Below are 18576 nucleotides of genomic sequence, written 5' to 3' on the forward strand. Positions count from 1 at the left end.
TTCTTGAATACGAAACTAGAATATTGAACTTTAACGGGCAGTGGAGACCCATTAAAGCATGAAATGATACTTTTGATTGCTGTATGAAATAGATCGCATAAGATAGAGGATACTGGCGGAGATGGGTTTTGGTTTTTTGCATAGGGAGGTTATAACTCAGGAATATAGCTCTCTGCCCTTTATAGGGAAGGATGTCCAGTTGTAGTTTGGATTCTAAGAGACTGAAGCAAAGGAAAAAATAAATTATATACATTAAATGTAAAAGGCTGCATTTGTGTTTATGCTTATTCTATAGTGCTATTTTTAGTTTGTTTTAACCAAGCCTGTTAATTGAGCTTGCTGAGAAAAGATCTTGCATTAGAAACTGAACTGACTTTTTATGACCACACAGGGCCCCCCAGTGCACCTGCAGAAGACCGTTCAGGAACCCCCGACAGCATTGCTTCCTCCTCCTCTGCAGCTCACCAGCCGGGAGTTCAGCCACAACAGCCACCATATACAGGAGGAGCTCAGACACAAGCAGGTCAGAGTGAAGGTAAAATAGAGCTTAGTGCACATGTGCAGAATGGGACATGTGCAGAAATGTTTGTAGCAGTGTTGTTGGTAATGGTTAACAGCTTACATATGCATTCATTCTACGAGAACAGTTGGGAAAAATTTTGATTTACTGATACGGTATGTTTTGGCATTGAGAAAACCAAATAGAATAATATTTCAGGTATGCTTCCGATTATTGAAAACAAAAACTCCAAAAAGTGTTTATATGAACATAAGTACAAGGTGAAAGATCAGAAAGGATTCATACAAGTTACTTGTTGGTGGTGACCATGTGGTCAGAGGTGACCCATTGAGGTGACATTTTAAGTGCCATTTTTTTCCTTCTCCGTCTCCCTCTTACAACTGTTATTTTTGTAATTTAAAAAGATTTTTAAAATAGAGGTATAGCATAACTTTAGTTAAGTGTAATTTTTGGAAAGATAAATAGCCCTTTATATTTTTGTGCAATTAGCAACATGTCTTGTGGAAAAAAGCAATATATTTTAAATCAAACGTTTTTTCTCTAATGATGCGTCTTTGGGTGAGCAATTTAATCTCTTTGGGTTTTGATGTTTTCTCATTATCAGTTGTGAAAATTGAATTGAACCAGTGGTTCTAAAAGAATGTCTTTAGTCCTGAATGAAACACAACTTGAAAGCTCAGTATTTAAAATATTATGATAAAGGAGTCATTGCCATGGTTGAAGGGTATTGAGGGGACACAAGCTCAGGACAAGAGACACTGGGTGCCTCACTGAAACCCTTGGAACTCTGCAGAGTATGGCTAAGTATAGCAGTCCCCCTTTTTCCCCAGTTTTGCTTTCTGCAGTTTCAGTTATCCGCGGTCAACTGTGGTCTAAAAATATTAAATGGAAAATTCCATAATTAAACAATTCATAATTTTTAAATTGCATGCTGTTCTGAGTAGCATGATGAAATCTCAAGCCATCCCACCTAGGACGTCAGCCGTGCCTTTGTCTACGCCCCCACACTATAAACACTCCATGCATGTTAGTCACTTAGTAGTAGCCATCTTGTTTATCAGACCCACTGTCATGATATCAAGTGCTTGTGTTCAGGTATACCTTATTTTACTTAATAATGGCCCCAAAGCCATTCACATAACTTTTATTACAGTATAATTATCCTTATAATTGTTCTATTTTATTATTAGTTATTGTTGTTAATCTCTTACTGTGCCTAATTTATAATTTAAACTATATCATAGGTATGTATGTGTAGGAAAAAAACTGTGTGTATGTGTATGTGTAGAGTTCAGTACGTCTGTGGTTTTAGCCATCCACTTGGTGGTCTTGGAACATATTCCCCAAAGATATAAGTGGGTGGGAGCTACTACAGTTACTGATATCTAGGGTTCCTTCTAGATATTAAAAGGTTCGTTCTGTGAATTGCCCATACGTGTTAGTTAGGGCCTTTAAAATAACTATTTCGTTTTAAAACAAACACCAGGTGGTGCTCTTACTATTTGTATAATATAAAGAGGTCAGGTGGTGGTATCATGTATTTTCAACACCAGAAGCAAATGACTAGTTTATCAGTCACATTAAAAAAGAAAAACTATAGTCTAAAATGAACTGAGTCCTTTTGTCATGGAGTCCTAACCATACTGTGGCGATACTTTCTAGTTTTCCCATTGGATGAATGCCAGGCACAGGGACTAGTTGGTGGCATTTTGCTAATGAATGAATGATTTTGGAAGAATTTCTTACTGCTTACGCCATTCTCAACCAACTTTAGTCACAGTCTTTCCTTTGCACCAAGATACAACTACCCAAACTGGAACAACTACCCAAACTAGAAATGAAGCAGATGTGGGCTAAAACAGGGAAGCAAAAGCAGAGTTTGGATATGATGGGAGTTTAATGGCTGTATCAGGCGAACTAACATTTGTTTTTTAAAAAAGAAATCCCATTTTAAACAGTGTATATACTGTTGGAATGTCAGTTGGAAGGATAATTGTACCAAATAATGTTTGCTGTTCACTGATACAGGAATAGGATTTAAGATACGAACAGTATCTCATATTATTCTGTCAGGTTTGTTTTAATTGAAAATTTATTTTCAAATAGGTAAAAATTTAAAAATATAAAAGGATATACAGTGAAAAATCAGCAATTCTCTCTCCTACCTCTGACCCTCAGCAACCAATTTCCTTTTCCGGAGGCATCAGATGAACACCGTTTGATATGCGTTGAATTCTTTTAGGATGGCGTTAATGATATACCTTGCTAAAGCTGTTGCTTTTCTAGTTTACATTAAAACATACAATATAAAAAGTTGTACAGTTAATATGTGACATCAGTGAGTAGATTAGCATTCTGGAGGTGAATCTCTAAATTAGTGCTGTCCAAAGGAAATGCAATGGAAACCACATGTAATTTAAAATTTTCTATTAGTCACATTAAAAAAAGTTTTTAAAAAGGTACAATCAATTTTATTGCACATTTTTTAAAATCCAATATATCTAGTATATCGACATGTAATCGTTTAAAAGTTATTAATGTTTTACATTCTTTTTTTTGTATTACACATTGGAAATTGGGTGTGACATCGGTTTGAATCACTTCAAAACACAAACAGCATGTCATAATTCGGACTACACATTTCAGGTGCTCAGTAGCCATATGTGGCTAGTGCCAATTGTATTGGATAGCACAATTCTAGATTAATGTATCATTTATAGATTCCCAAGGTGAATTATAGGCTACTTTAATGAATTCTTTTTGATGTATAGTATCCCTGACATCGCCAGTTAGATCATTGCTGGTTATAATTTGAGCAGAATAATCAACATAAAAATCCATTACTAATAATTGATAAACATAGCAGTCTCAGAATATGAAATAATCTATGATAAAATAAGTAATTTTGAGTTGTTACTTAAATTCCATAAAAGGGATCTTAGAATTGTAATTTTCTTTCCCAAGCATTTTAGTCTTAATATGTTGTTCAGTTAAAAGAATCAACAAAATGTTGAACATCAAAAAAGAAAGAAAATGGACATTATCATCATTTTTTAGATAAATCAGTTGCCTCTGTTATTGGAAAACTATATACAGTTGAGTAGTTGTCTGAAAATATATAAGTAGGTGGTGAGGATACAGAGAAGAGCACCAAAGACCAGGAGGTTTGCTGTTTGACAATCCAAAAAGATGTAAGGGATATAATTAAAATCTGTAAAATCATATGTCACTATAATGACAAACTGAGTAGACTTTTAAAATAGCTTTGATTATGTAAATTTTGAAATATACACAAAAGTAGAGATAGAATATATCTATCTCTCCCCTAAAATCACTATTATTTAAAATTTGCTGGGGTGTTGTAAATCAAATCCTGCACATCATTTCACTCAGCTATTTCAGTATGCAAGTCAAAATGATAACCTTTTCTTTGTAACATAACCACGATGCCAGTATTACACCTAACCACAAAGTTAAGTGATTCTTAATGTCAACACATACCATTAACATAGTTGACCTTTGAACAACACAGGTATGAACTGTGTGGGTTCACCTATATGCAGATTTTTTTCAATAAATAAATAGCCTGCTCTTTGTATCCCCAGGTTTCGTATCTGTGGATTCAGCCAACTGCAGATCGAAAACAGTATTTTCCATCTACACTTGTAAATTCTCAGAAGCCAAGGACTGACTGTATGCATTGTTTTACACCATTTTGTGTAAGGGACTTGAACATTCACAGAGTTTGGTATCTGCAAGGGGTCCTGGAACCAGCCTCTGTGTAGATTGTGAGGGACAACTGAAGTTTCTGGGGGTCACAAGTTACACGTGGGTTTTTAACTGTGTGGGGCAAAGGCACCACCAACCTGTGTTCTCCGAGGATCAACTGTAGTCTCTATTTGAATTTGCCTAATTGTCTCCTAATTATCTTATTACCGTTGGCATCTTGTTCAAATCAAGAGTCTAACAAGGTTCACGTTTTCCATTTGATTATGTGTCTTAAGTCTTTTTTTTCCAGTAGTTGCCACCTTTACATGTTTCCAAAATCAAAACTATATATATTATTTATTTGTAACAAGTAACGATTTATGTCAAAACATAGATGCTTAGAACATTTATTATTATAATATCTCATGCAATTTCAGAGTCAGGGATCTGGGAGTGGCGTAGCTGAGTGGCTCAGGGTGTTTCATGAGGCTGCAGTCATGTGAAGCGTAGCCCGAGCTGGAGGGTCCCTGTCTAACATGACTCCCGCATGGGTGTTGGCAGGAGGCTTCAGCCCCTCATCACCTCTCTTGTAAGCTATTTGGTTGACCTCTTGACAGCAGCTTTCACCACAGTGAGTGAGCAAGAGAGTAAGGTAGAAGATGGCTGTCTTTTATGACTTGTCCTCAGAAATGTCATTGTCATTTCTGCAATATTCCATTGGTGTACAGGTCAGCCCCATTCAGTGTGACTACATAAGGGAATGAATACTTACATGTTTTTTCATTCTTTGATAATTTGTGTATTCATTGAGTTAATCTTTCTAATTTCTAAGATTGTAAAGTATACCAACCCGTTGCCATATGCTATATCTGAGCAGGGGTCGCCATGGAGACTGGCTAGCACTCTAACAAAGTACAGTCGCAGAAGTCTCACCATTACTCTTTGCTTCATGCTATTCCCTTTCTCTCCATAGGTAATAGTTTTTATTTTATTTTATTCTACCATTGATTCTTTCTGAAATTATACAAAATAGCTTATACATATTTTTTTGCTTAAAACATAGCTTCCTCTAAACTGTTTGCACCTTGCTTGTTCACTTAATCAATAGGTCCTGTAGCTCTCTCCTTACGAGTGTGTGAAGTTACTCCTTTTTTACAACTAAACACAGACTTCTTAGTTACATTTCAGAATACTGTGATAGGAAGTCCCATTTTGGACTTGAATGAAATGTGTTTAAAATAAGCAAAATGAATACTTTGTAGAGATAGGAATAAACCTCTGAAACTTGTAACCACAAGGGTGGTATTTTCATAATGGGTTTTTAGTAGGATAGGAAAAAAATAGAGTGCATGCTTGCTTTAAGAATAGTTGTACCCTTTCAGTTTTTATTGAAGGAAACAATTACGCGTTTTTGACATGGGAATTCCTTAGAATCGTTGATGGCAACAGTCTACTACTTGGAGCCTTAATCTCAGCCTTTCTGATGATACTAAGTTAATAATTAAATGAGACAACGTGTACAAAACTCGTTTTAAACTAAAGCTCTAATTATGCCTGGGTCCCAGTGATGGTTCTTAATTGTCTGTGATGTATTGATCCCAGGCAAGTTGCTTAATATTTCTGTATCCGAAATAGGGATTGCTAATAAGGTTAAATTTCCCCCCATGTCTGTATTGCCTGTTCTTCACTCATTTTTGTATTGTAGAGTTAGTTCTAATTTCTAAGAATTAGAACCCATTGTAATATGCTATACATATTTCTCCCCCTTGGTTATATTTCTGTACCAGATTTTGGTCACTTCTGTTCTAAAATTTAGTTATACAATCCAGGATTATGTTGGTATCTTCTAAGGTGGTTAACTTCTGCGCTACCTGTTGTGCTATCTCTAAGTCATGAACCAACAAGAAAGCATTTAAGAAACTTTTGTCAATTTTTTGTTACATTTGGGAAGAGCTTAATAGCTTAAAAATAGTTAAGCAGATTTTATTTCTGTCATTAAAAGCATACAGCTTCTCGCTAGGAAGTAAGCTGGCTGTAAGTACAGGCTTATATCAGTGCTACCAGCCCAGGGGATTGGGGTCTATGCCTCGGTCTCAGCCTGTGAGTGCTAGCTGCCAGCTGCACCGCAGTTTGAGTGGCACTGCGTAAAGCATTGACTTTTTTCAGTAGTTATCTTTCTGCCAAAAGTGTGCTGTTTACCCAGTCTCTTGATTAACAGATGGTTTGAATATTTTTGAAAGAATTAGTCAGCATATAATTATTTTAAAGATTTGAATACTAGCTAGATATCAAAATGCAGGTGTTATTGCTACTTTTGGCATCATATCTAGCTAAATCTACCATTAGGACAACTGTACAGCAGTGGAGACGATGAAGACACGGACCAATACATGTTTGGAAATCACGGGTAATAATGGTGCCACAGAGGTTTCTGTGTAGGAACTGTGGTCTGCTGACCCCAAATAGTACTCTCGTTTCCAAGTACACCTCCCTAGTGTCAAACAGGTCTGCCGTTATTAAAAAGTACAGTGAGGAACCCTTTAGGCTTTATCAGATGCTACATGATTGGCTAGGATTTTCAGATGATGGAAATGCAAACTGTTGTAACTTGCCAAAGGTATCTTAGAAGTCTGGAATGAAAACCTTATAGGTCCTTGCTACCAAAGAGTCTATTCATAGGGCACCAAAAAAGGTTCAAACCTTTAGATGACAAATAACAGTGTTTTGGGAAAGATTTGGGATTTATTAATGGTACCCCTTTCCTCAGATTTTTTATTTATTGATTTTTGACTCACTTGATTGTTACTAAACATTTGCAGTACAGATCTGTTGGCAGTTGGATTTGGAAACATTTGTTTTTCTGGAATTTATGAAAAGATGGTTAGTGTTACTTGCTGCCGATAGAGTTCTCTGCAGTTAATCCACAGCAGAGCAGCCACTCTTGTTAAATTGTTTGTTCTTCTTTTCTGTCAGAGACATTCAAAGGGGAACAGGCACGTTCTTGTGTGTTTTTACTCCACATGTTTATGTGTTTGGATGGGGAGAGAATTACATGTGCCTTAAAAAAATGTAAAAGTGTTTTTTTCTGCCCAGTTAAACCTGCCTCTTTTTCGTGTCCGTTTTAGGTCAGATGTACCAGCAGTACCCGCAACAGGCTAGTTACGGAGCTCAGCAGCCGCAGCAGTATGGTATTCAGTATTCAGGTGAGCAGGTGTCCCGACGGAGCCGGCTCGTGGTGGGGGAGCTGTTGCTGTACTCATCGAACCTTAATCCTTTCCTCTTAATTCCTTGATTACATTGTGATAGCAGGTAGTATTTATATACTGGGGAAATAACATTTGTTGTATTTATTATCAAATATTTTGCATACTTTGTTGTAAGTCAACTTTTCAGTTTTCCAGTGGGCAAGTAAAACTTGTAATCATAGTAGATGATTCTGTAATAACTTGTAGTATAAAAAAGTTTTTAATTTAAGCAGTTTTTAATACAAAGTTATCTCCTACTGATGTGATCAGCTTACTTCCACAGTGACTTAGAACTGCAAAAATGCGAGATTTTTTTGCCCCATTATATGTGACACAAAACCCCAGTGTACTCTTAATACCTAAAAAGTATTAATAGTTCCTTCATACATGGAAAGGTGATCTTACTAAATAAGAACCAAATTAAGCTACTTAGGTTTTTAAAATCTCTCAAAGGTCTGTAGGAATACCAAAAACAGGCCAAAGAAATGGAATTGTATAAAATGTAATTCAGGCAACTAAGAAATATAGTTGTTTTAAATAGGCATCCTGGGTATTTTGTTTTATCTTCTGTTCATTGAATATTATCCATATTTAAGAATGAAAAATCTCTTTAGTGTAGCTTTGAACATAATGATTATAATTCAGGTAATTTTTACATTTGTTAGAGAGTTTGTGTTCAACTCTTATTTTACAATGAAAGATTTAAGTATCAGATTTCAACTGTAAAAATAGTTTACCTAAGTTGATTCTTGCCTAAATTCTATTTATGGAGTTTCGCAGTATAAACTAGAGAAGGAGTCAGCAGACTATAGCACACATACCAAATCAGGCTTGTCGCTAGTTTTGTGAATAAAGCTTTATTGGAATCCATATACACCTATTCATTTTTGTGCTGTCTATGGCTGCTTTGGCATTATAATGGCAGAGTTGAGTAGTTGCAACTGAGACCGTGTGGCCAACAAAATCTAGAATATTTGCTATCTGGCCATTTATAGAAGAAAACTTTTTGCGTGTCCCTGAACTAGACCATAAAATTCTATCATTAATTGGAGTTTGACATATTTTAACATATATTTAACATATATTTAACATATATTTGCTATGTTTTAATCTGTAGCTGCTAATTTTTAATTACATAAAATAGGTGGAATGAATTCAAGCTTGGAATTTTATTAGAGGAAAGGTTATTTTTAGGATGCAGTCCTTTAAAGTAAAATCAAAATGTTATAAATTAAGTAATTTGTAGAAATAAGAGATATCAGAGTGGAAGAGTCGTTATTTAATCCAGGGACTCACTGTGTTTCAGAATAACATGAAGAGCTCTTTTTGCAAGTTACAGGTGCCTGGGCCCTACTCCCAAGGATTTTGTTTTCATTTGGTCAGGGGTAGGACTCTGGTTTTGATATTTTAAAAGCATTTCAGGAGATTCTAAAGTGCTGCCAATGTTGGGGACCACAGATCTTGTCCCACCCACTCATTTTCTAAATGAGGCAACTACGGTTCCAAGAGGTTGTGGTGCATTGAAGGACACGCAGCCCTTCGGTGGGGTTGTTCGATCAAAACCCACTGTACTTGACATTGCAGTTACTACTTCCCTGTATCATTCTGCATTTTCCAGCCTAAATCAGGGGTTGGCAGACTTTTCTAGCCTTTTCAAAAGGTTAGACAGTATATATTTTAGGTTTTTGTGGACCTTATGATCCCTTGTCCTATACTATTCATTTATTCAGAAAACCGCAATTTCCATTTCTTAAAATTTCTGGTATTTACCAAAGTTAGTCATTTTTCAAGGGAGAGTATGGTGGTGGGAGGGAGATTAAACATAATAGAAGTATTGCCACATTATGGTCAAAGATTCTAATAGGTTGCTAATGAAACGACATCTTAGGCTCTTAGGGGTAAATCCTTCTTCTGAGAAATACTTAAGGATCTGGTTGTTTCCACTCCGTTAAAAAGCCAGTTTAGATTTCAGTTGCCAGGATGAAAAGGCAGTTTTTGTTTGTTTGTTTTTGCTGTCATAAGTTGAATAGACATTTTCAGTGTAAAAGCTGAGTCCTTCTGTTGCTCCAAAAACTTACAGTGAAAAAATTAAGTTAAAGAACTTTATGTAGAAGATAGGAGAAATTATGACATTCAACATTTGATCACGAATTGACTTTAGTTCAGTATTCAGGTGCTACCATAAGTAAAATGCATTAGACATTTGATATGCTTATTAAAAATTAAGCTTGCTCTTAATGATTTTAGTGAGGGTCTCCACTCTGAGTAAAATTTAGTCCTTTTCATATTATCTTTGTATTTCTGACCCCACTAGTTTTTTTAACTTGAATTTGATTGAGAGATACGGGAATAGTCAACTAAATACTCTGCTTGGAGACCCAAAGTGGTGGTGGTAATTTTGGACCATTTTTGACACTGTTGGTTTGCCAGTTTTCCTCTGACCTTTTCCAGTTTTATTCATGGACTATGTCAAAAAGGTTTCTTTCATGAGTAAATTTTGAACCCAGGTTCAAGGTGAGTTCAGAATATACTCAACTTCATTCAATCCTTTTTTTTTCTAAATGCAGGGTTGTACATATTTTAATAATTTTCTTATGTATCTGGTATTTAATGCTGACAGGATTCCAGTCAATGGAGAGTTTTCATTGCAAGTAGCTGCAGGTGTGTTTCATGGTAGACATAAAAGTTTTTAGTGAAGCCGACTTTTTCTTTTAAAAAAATGTACATCCTTAAGTAAATAATGAATATAGATGTTGATTTTGTGGGGCAATATGGTATGCTTTTTGTATTTTATGTTGTTACTGTTGAATCAAAATTTTGAGTTGCAAAAACATCAGATACCAAATCTAAAAGAAAGATTTTAAGGGTTATGAAAATGGGTACTCAATGTTTACTCTTAAATGGCTTAGTTTTTATTTTTATAGAATGACTAAACCTTTAAAGCATCTCAATAGCACAATAAGATGTATTTGTAACATCATTGTTAAATTTTAAAATATTCATTCTCTACACTGTGTTTTTATTTGGTACTGTTGTTAAATAGGTCTTCCCTTAAAACCAGGTTAATGACTAGTTTTTGCATTAACTCCAGCCTTTATCACTTGAGCATCTACTATATACTAGGAATTATGCTAGAACAGGAATTTGCTTTCAGGGATTGTGTAGTCTGGAATCAGTTGTAATGAAGAAATATGTATAGTAGTTCAATTTAAGATGAGAGAGTTTAAAAAACTTTTAGAAAATTTTTGATACAATATTATATGATGAAATGAATCTATTCTACTTGTTACATAAATACTTAGAAGTTTGTTAAATTTCTCATAATTTTTGATCCATAACAGTAAAGACTGATTCTTTGGAAGATTTTTCACCAACAGAAAAATAACATACGTATCTTATTTATGTTACCTTTTCAGCAGGTTATAGTCAGCAGACTGGACCCCAGCAACCTCAGCAGTTCCAGGGATATGGCCAGCAGCCAGCTTCGCAGGCACCGGCGCCTGGCTTTTCTGGTCAGCCTCAACAACTGCCCGCTCAACCGCCACAGCAGTACCAGGCGAGCACTTATCCTCCACATACTTACGCTACCCCAACTTCTCAGCCTACTAATTATACTGTGGCCCCTGCCTCACAACCGGGAATGGCTCCAAGCCAACCTGGGGCCTATCAGCCAAGACCAGGTTTCACGTCACCTCCTGGAAGTACCATGACCCCTCCTCCAAGTGGGCCCAACCCGTATGCACGTAACCGGCCTCCCTTTGGGCAGGGCTATACCCAGCCTGGGCCTGGTTATCGGTAAAGAGGCTCAGCTACACTCACCAATGTAGCTGCTGGCTATTTGCCTCCCCAAAAACTCCAGTACTACTATCTTATTTTAATTTGTATTTGAAGTTCAGAAATTTAAGAAGCAGAGCATTTTTTATGATATCATTGGCTGTTAATTAAAAGTATAATTTGCTAGAACACCAAGACCAGGATGAAAGTCTTTTCCTTCCCTGCTGAAAAGTATAGCAGCTTCCTAGTAATTTTGGAACACTACTTACATGTGTGTAAAGTAATTGACTTTCTAGCCTGCCTTGTCCCAAGAATATTAAAATGCTAGGTTGAAATTTAGCTGTCTTACTTGGCTTTTTACTATTAACATGATGTACTAAAAGTAGATCCCTCTGAGAAGATAACTAGATATTATGTATAAAATGTAACATTGATAGGTTAATAAAGGTGATTGAATCCATTAGTGGTCTTATAATTTAATCACGTATATATATATACATATATACATATATATAATTGATTTAGGTATGTGTATATATACACACACATGCATATGTATGTACACACACATGTACATATGTGTGTATGTATACCACATGAGGAAAAAAGCAAGAAAAAAAATCCTTATTGATGTTTGGTCTGAAAATGAAGTATAGATGGTTTAACTTAGTTTTCTATTCAGAGAAACACATTGCTGTTTGGTTTTTCTCCCAACTTGGAAGAAGTGCATTTAACAATTATGGACTTAAAACAATGAAACTTTAAAACAGATGTTACAGGAAGATAGATTAGCATTATATATAAACACAACAGATACAGTATTAAAAAACATAAGAGGGCTTTGGTAGATCCTGAATAACCTTGTGATTTTCCTTATAGAGATGAACCTTTCAGAAATAAAGAACTCAGCCTTTAAAAAAACATCTCTTTATTGCAGAGTTTCTACTTGTTTGAAAAATACAAAATGTAGCATTGATAAAATTGAAGCATGTTGAAAGGTAAGCACAGGGTCCTTTCAGAATGAGGGTAATGATGCAGCATTCCCACCTCCCATTCCAAATGAAGAAAATACCTTTTTAAATAAAAATGAATTTGATTTTCAGTACAGGTTGAGTTAGAATTATGAAAACATCCTCTGATACATTCATTCCTAGAAGTCTTAAGTATAAAATGATAGCTATCTCATCATGTGTTTTTTTTTGTGTTGTGTGTGTGTGTGTGCTCAGACTTCACATTCAATCTCTGCATATAGTTTGATAAGAATTATATTAAAAACAACATGAAGAAAGCTGCTTGAAGGTATACTATGACAGTATATTCAGACATAACACATATATGGGTAGGAAAAGAACAGTATTTTGAAACAATATATCATTCTCAATTGCATTTTTTAGCTGAAATGAAATTTACTGATTCAAACAAAATCTTTTTAATAATTTGCAGAAAGGAAATGTATATTTACATGATTCAGAAAAGCTGTTCAGCTGTTGTTAAAAAATAAACATGAATACTAGGACCTTTCCCCCAGCTATATATGCTGAAGATAATTTGATCTAATAAGTTAAACCAAGTAGAGATTTATGGAATTAACTCACCAGTAGGAAGAATACACATTAATAAAAGTAAATATTTTTTAAAACTATATTAGTTTTTGATGTTAATTTTGTTATAAAAGTATCTCAAAACATCATTACAACAGTGTGATAAATAATATACAAATGATCTCTTAAAACACAATGAATAGGGAGCCAGCTTCCCCAAAAAATGTTACTCTTATATCTTGTTCCTAAAATGACTTTGTAAAACCTGATAAATATTCTCAGCAATCTTTCTAATAAACATCTAATATTGCTATCAATTAGATTTTAAACTTTTATACATAGTAAACAGAACAGCTTCAAATGAATGACAAATACCATAGTGTTTCCGATTATTTCTTGCCATGATGAAACAGAAGGCACTCATGAACACGATTGCAGCATCTACCATTTTCCAGGAATCGTGGTCCCACATTCATACCACTGAACATAATTGATTTGGGTATGACCACCTATTTCTCCAAATTGGACAGGTTCTTGGCGAACTGCTCTGAAATAGCCTAAGAGGCAAAATAATTCAATTTTAACAGCTGCTATGTTATAATTCTTGCCCTTAGCACTTATAGTTTGAAGTGTCATTGAATGGCTGGAAGTTAGTCTAGGTGAAGCAAAGTATTTTAGAAAATGGATAGCAATAGAGGTCCTGGTCTTTCATGAATTTCCAGGGGCACCTGGAAATTCCTTGCCATCTCCCAGAAGTTACGTTGGAATGGTTGGTAATGTCTGGGAAACAAAGCTGGAAAGGGGTGGGAGTCGGGGGTTTTGTTTTTTGTGTCATCGACCACGCTCAGTGTACTGTGTCATGTGAAAGGGTACCTTCTGCATTTCACAGGCTAGTGGAGGTCTATGAAGAACTGACCTGAGAAATGATGCTGTGTTTACTACAATGTTAAGAAACAAAAGAAGGGTAGTTCTAAGAGATTACTAAATATCTAAGAATTAAACTTAGGTGAAATCTTCCTTCAAGGACCCTAGACTGAATGATTAAAAATTCCTGTGAGTATAAGACATTATAGAAACACACAATTTCCAGTAAGCCTTATATCTATTCCTACCAGACAGCAATTTCAACTTCCTGTTACTCATGGTTCACAGATCTTACTCAGTCATCTTTTACCATGGTTGGTATTTTAAGTGCCAGTGAACAAAGTGTGTTGCTAAAAAGACTAGTCAAGTAATTTAAAGTATTTAATGAACCTCTTGGTGATTCCCAAGTATATGGACATTTAATTTACCCTCTACTGCCCTGCCTGGACAAGAATTCATTTTCACCTTTCGATCCTCATTAAGCAGCTTAGTACTAATGTGTCTTCAGCATTACAGTGGTTATTCATTTCTTAGCAGAATTGTTCTATTTTAATTGTATTTCTATAATTAAGGCAAATAATACAGTTTTTCCATTTGTGGTAATAAAAGTTTTCTTAAATTTTTTAAGGGAATAAAAAAATGCTTTTATGCTCAATTTTGACAAAAAACATAAAGGTGATAAATGAATGATTTATGTTTAGGAAACTGCTCTTTTATAGCTATTTTTGCAAATTCAGGTTTTCTTGAAACAGAATGCATTTTTACATATGCCTGTGTGTGGGTTTCCTTGGCTTTAAGGGACCGACTCTTAGGGACTGGGAGGAAAGTTGAGAAACTTTTATTAAAGTCTTCATATTAAGGTCTTATATGAATTTTTTTTTTTTTGCCAGATAATTAGAACAGTAGTGGTACAGAATTATTTTGAAAGTGATTGCTTTCCTCAACTTGAATTCTTTTTGGATTAATTTATGAAACCCTCTTGCTTATGAGGAAGCTCAGAAAACATACCGTCTTTGGTGGGTAACTGGTCAGAAGTCAGCTGCTGTCCTGTGCGTCCATCTAAAAATGAGTCCACGAACTGGCAGTGGTCTTCTCCATGGCCTCTTTGATCGCCTATGTTATAAAATTTTCCTGAAGAACCCCAAATTAAAAGGATTATAAAGTGTTATTTTCTTTGATATGGGACAATTCTAAAATAATCAGATTGTTTCAAATAATCAGTCTTTTCCTGTTCTTATACTTTTTCTTCCCTTTCACCGTAGTTCAAGCCACCAGTATCTCTTGACTGAGCTATGGAATAGTTGCCCAGTGCGCATCCCTGCTTTCACCCCTCCTCTCTCTGTTCTCCCCCCACTTCCACCCCCTCCCCATCTCCTGCATCTTTTAAAAATGTAAGCCAGATAATGTCATTCCCTCCATAGATCTCTCCAGCAATCTCCTATTGTTCCCCAACAAAGCCCAGTCTTCACCTGGTCTCAGGGCTCCACATGACTCCACGCCCGCCTGCCTGCTGGTCTCTCCCTCGCTGGGCCTCAGCCACACCAGTGGATTTCTCGTCCCTGTCTCTAGCTTTCTCCCTAGATCTTTGCTTGGTTGCTGCTTTCTCAATAGTTAGTTCTAATTTGCACAAGTGTTACCTTTTCAGAGAGGCTTTTTCTAAACATTCTAACTAAGGGAGCTTCCATTCAGCTGCTTTCTCGCACTACTTATGTTTTCTTCAAAGCACTACATGAAATTCTTATTGACATATTTGTTGTCTTTCTCATTTTACTGGATTGTAAGCTACAAGAAGGCAGGGATGTGTCTTGTTTGCTGCTTTGTCCCCAGCACCTAGGACAGTGTCTGAACAAAGCAGGTACTATTTGTTGAATGACTGAACAAACATTTACCTTTCTATGTTGAGGCCAGCTTTATTTATTTGTTTAAACTTTTTACTGTCTGAATATAGAAGAGAAAGTGATAACCCACTGAGTCTGGAGCCAGGGGTTATACCCTTTCCACCCAGATGTTTTAATCTTATCTCTGGCAGACCTAAAATTTTAATTGTCACATTCCTTCTGTAGTTATTGTTAGGTACACTCTTTATTATCAGTAGGCTTTTTATCCTTGGTTGGCTGTAACAAAATTGAGCTGGAATGTGGCTAGTCTTTACATTCAAGTTTGCCATGATGGCACTGTTAGAAATTGCATTTTCATTATTTACCTCCTAACAGCATGTCTCAAATCCTTGTTTACTAGCTTTAAGTAGTTCAATAACATCTTGCTCAAAAAGAAAACTTGTATTTACATCACACCTTAGTGTCTGGAATGGTCCAAAGAATAGGCCAAATTACAGAATGCTGCAAAGCATCCCCAGAAGGACAGGGTCCAAAACAGCTGGTCGCCCTGCTTACCTGTGAGGGAGTCGCTCAGGTAAATCTTGTATCTGAGAGAGTTGCATAGCTGCACCCCTACAAACTTTTTATACCACGTCCTTTTGACATACTGTTTGCCCTTACATTCTGAGTAAGAGTCTGAATCAAAGGGTCTTTCAGTCCAGATGGCATCTCTTCCTCCTGCATAAGGAAAACATGGTTTGAGTTGGGTATCTGACTTTGGAGACTGAAGAGCTGTCCTAAAAGCTTTTTTAAAAAGCAGTTTGCAAAATTCACGGACAACTTGCTGGTTTTCTCCATTGCTAAATATTGGAGCCCAAAATGTAGGATTTTACATACAAACCCCGATTAAATTCCTGTTAATAGTGATATAAATCTTGAGTATTTTCAGGTGTTGAATACTCTCAGCGGTGTTAGACACAGCATCCTCAGTAAATTCAGGTTTGCTTTTTTGTTTTTTCGGCCATAAAATTTAAATGGCTGCTTTAATGTGACTTATAGTAAGTGGAAATGAGGGTGTTAATAACTTGACAATTATTAAACAGAACATTTGGTACACAACTGAAAGCAAGCTTTTAAATAATGCATCTTGTTCCCAAAACATCATAGGCTTTCAATGTTACCAAATGTTTTGAGTAAGCATTCATACCTGATTGATATTCTAAGAAGACCAAACAGAGTAAAGTGAAATTAGGACAAAAAATGTGCCCTGTCTGTATAGTTGAATCAGTTTAGAAAGGCATGTGTGGCTGTGTTCACATCGAGACAGGTACTTACCAGAAACTGGCTCGCTCACTCTTGGATCCGCTGAGGAGAAACAGCAAACAGAGTCAGACATTATTAAGCTCCAGTGGCACAGTGAAGAAGGTGGGTATTACAGTTAAGAAACTACTTGTAAAATGGTACACTCGCTAGAGTGAATTTGAAAATGTGTGTTGTTTTGGAAATTGTTCTCGATTGGAGAAGTTCCTCTGCCAGATACTCAGGTGTGTCGTTTATTTGTGATTTGAATAGTTGGAAGTCTTCATTGCTGTTCTAGCTTTCACTTCCATTTTAAAAGCTTCATGTTAGTTTCATACAAAAACAATTGATAAAATCACCAAGATGCCATGAACTGCAGTTGGTGTAAAAATTATACAAATTATACAAATGGTGCTGTGAGTACAGATGTATCTTGTTAGGGAATTGGAGCTTAGAAGGTCAAATCAGAATTTCACAGCTGCTTATCATAAAATAACTCAAATGAATTCTCTTTCCAGATGTGGCTCAGCGTGTCTGATATTTTGATTTTAGGCATTGATGCTGGTATACAGGGGAGCATTCATTCACTACATTTTGAGTATAGATTGATTACACACTTCTTTTCCTTTTTAAACTGATATGCCTAACTTTGTTTTTCTGATGTCAAAATAAATGAGGAAAAACAAGTGGTGTTTCCTTAAGGGTACCTTCATCAGTTTGCTTTTCCCCATAGGCGATTTTTTGAAATTCAGGAAACTACACTGGTTAGCTGGTTTCAGACAAGCTCCCCGTGTAAAACATTGTGGTCTTTACGTCCTTGTTGGGAATTGCTTTTGATGCGATTACCTGATTCGGTACTGAATGCCACTGTGTTGCTGGCTGGGCCTTCTCCAAGTGGGTTTTTGGGTTTCACCTGGAATTCGTAGCTGTGTAGTGGGAAAATTAAAATAAAATTGTAATATATCCTTCAGGAATAGGAAACAACATTCCCTAGTTAGACTAACATCCTTCCTGATTCTGTTTTGAAATCATGATGGCAGTGAATGGACATATGTTCCAGAAGCATAAGGGAAAAAAGAACTCAATTTTATTTTCTGGACAGCTTGTTTAGTGTTTTGTATAAGAAGAAGAGGGGGATCTTGAGAGTATAAGTGAAATAAGACAGAAAAAGCAGAGAACCCTATGATTTCACTGATATGTGGTATATAAACCAAAAACAATAAAAGAACAAGACAAACAAATGAGAAACAAAAACTCACAGACACAGACAATAGTTTAGTGGTTACCAGAGGGTAAAGGGGGTGGGGGGAGGGAGATGAGGGTAAGGGGGATCAAATATATGGTGATGGAAGGAGAACTGACTCTGGGTGGTGAACACACAATGGGATTTATAGATGATGTAATACAGAATTGTACACCTGAAATTATGTAATTTCACTAACAATTGTCACCCCAATAAATTAAAAAAAAAAGTTAAGTTAATAAAAAAAGGTAGCTGTCTTTTTAAAAATTTCAAGTTAGAAATAACTGGACAAGTTGGTAATGGACATACAAGAAAGGTATGTGGTAGACCCAGGATAATTCCAGCAACAAGGACCCTCAGTTTTCTTCAGATGTTTCAGCTACTTCTTGGGGCAAAGAAGTGGAAGATTTCTTTTTATTCCTTATTATCCCAACCCTAGGGAAAGCCTTAGACTTAAGCAGTGCTCTTCACTGTGGGGTTTGAATTACCTATGTCAGAGTTGCATCATAGAGTGACAGTGGGGAAAGATTTTTAATGCAGATTTCTTGCTCCATCCTAGCTACTG

At 36.0% G+C, this 18576-nt stretch overlaps 2 protein-coding genes across 9 annotated transcripts in view; one reads left to right on the forward strand and one right to left on the reverse strand.

The window, feature by feature from the left end:
• TFG (trafficking from ER to golgi regulator) overlaps nucleotides 1-12206 on the forward strand; it is a 36104-nt gene extending 23898 nt beyond the window's left edge. The window contains exons 6-9 of one of the 8 annotated variants that reach the window (XM_081073693.1): nucleotides 392-535; nucleotides 7354-7431; nucleotides 10094-10134; nucleotides 10890-11708. In XM_081073693.1, coding sequence (XP_080929819.1) covers nucleotides 392-535; nucleotides 7354-7431; nucleotides 10094-10128 — 257 coding nt within the window. In that variant the 3' untranslated portion in view covers nucleotides 10129-10134; nucleotides 10890-11708. Of the gene's footprint in view, nucleotides 1-391; nucleotides 536-7353; nucleotides 7432-10093; nucleotides 10135-10889 lie in introns of all 8 variants that reach the window. The other 7 variants (XM_081073695.1, XM_081073696.1, XM_081073694.1 and 4 more) reach the window with 7 other exon arrangements.
• The window catches only part of ABI3BP (ABI family member 3 binding protein), a 244157-nt gene continuing 237742 nt past the window's right edge, over nucleotides 12162-18576 (reverse strand). The window contains exons 60-64 of the mRNA XM_081073688.1: nucleotides 17615-17694; nucleotides 16805-16834; nucleotides 16046-16207; nucleotides 14661-14783; nucleotides 12162-13345 (exon numbers count right to left, since the gene is read on the reverse strand). Coding sequence (XP_080929814.1) covers nucleotides 13230-13345; nucleotides 14661-14783; nucleotides 16046-16207; nucleotides 16805-16834; nucleotides 17615-17694 — 511 coding nt within the window. The 3' untranslated portion in view covers nucleotides 12162-13229. The remainder of the gene's footprint in view (nucleotides 13346-14660; nucleotides 14784-16045; nucleotides 16208-16804; nucleotides 16835-17614; nucleotides 17695-18576) is intronic.

Source organism: Rhinolophus hipposideros, assembly GCF_964194185.1.
Source record: "Rhinolophus hipposideros genome assembly, chromosome: 2".
NCBI lineage: Eukaryota > Metazoa > Chordata > Mammalia > Chiroptera > Rhinolophidae > Rhinolophus > Rhinolophus hipposideros.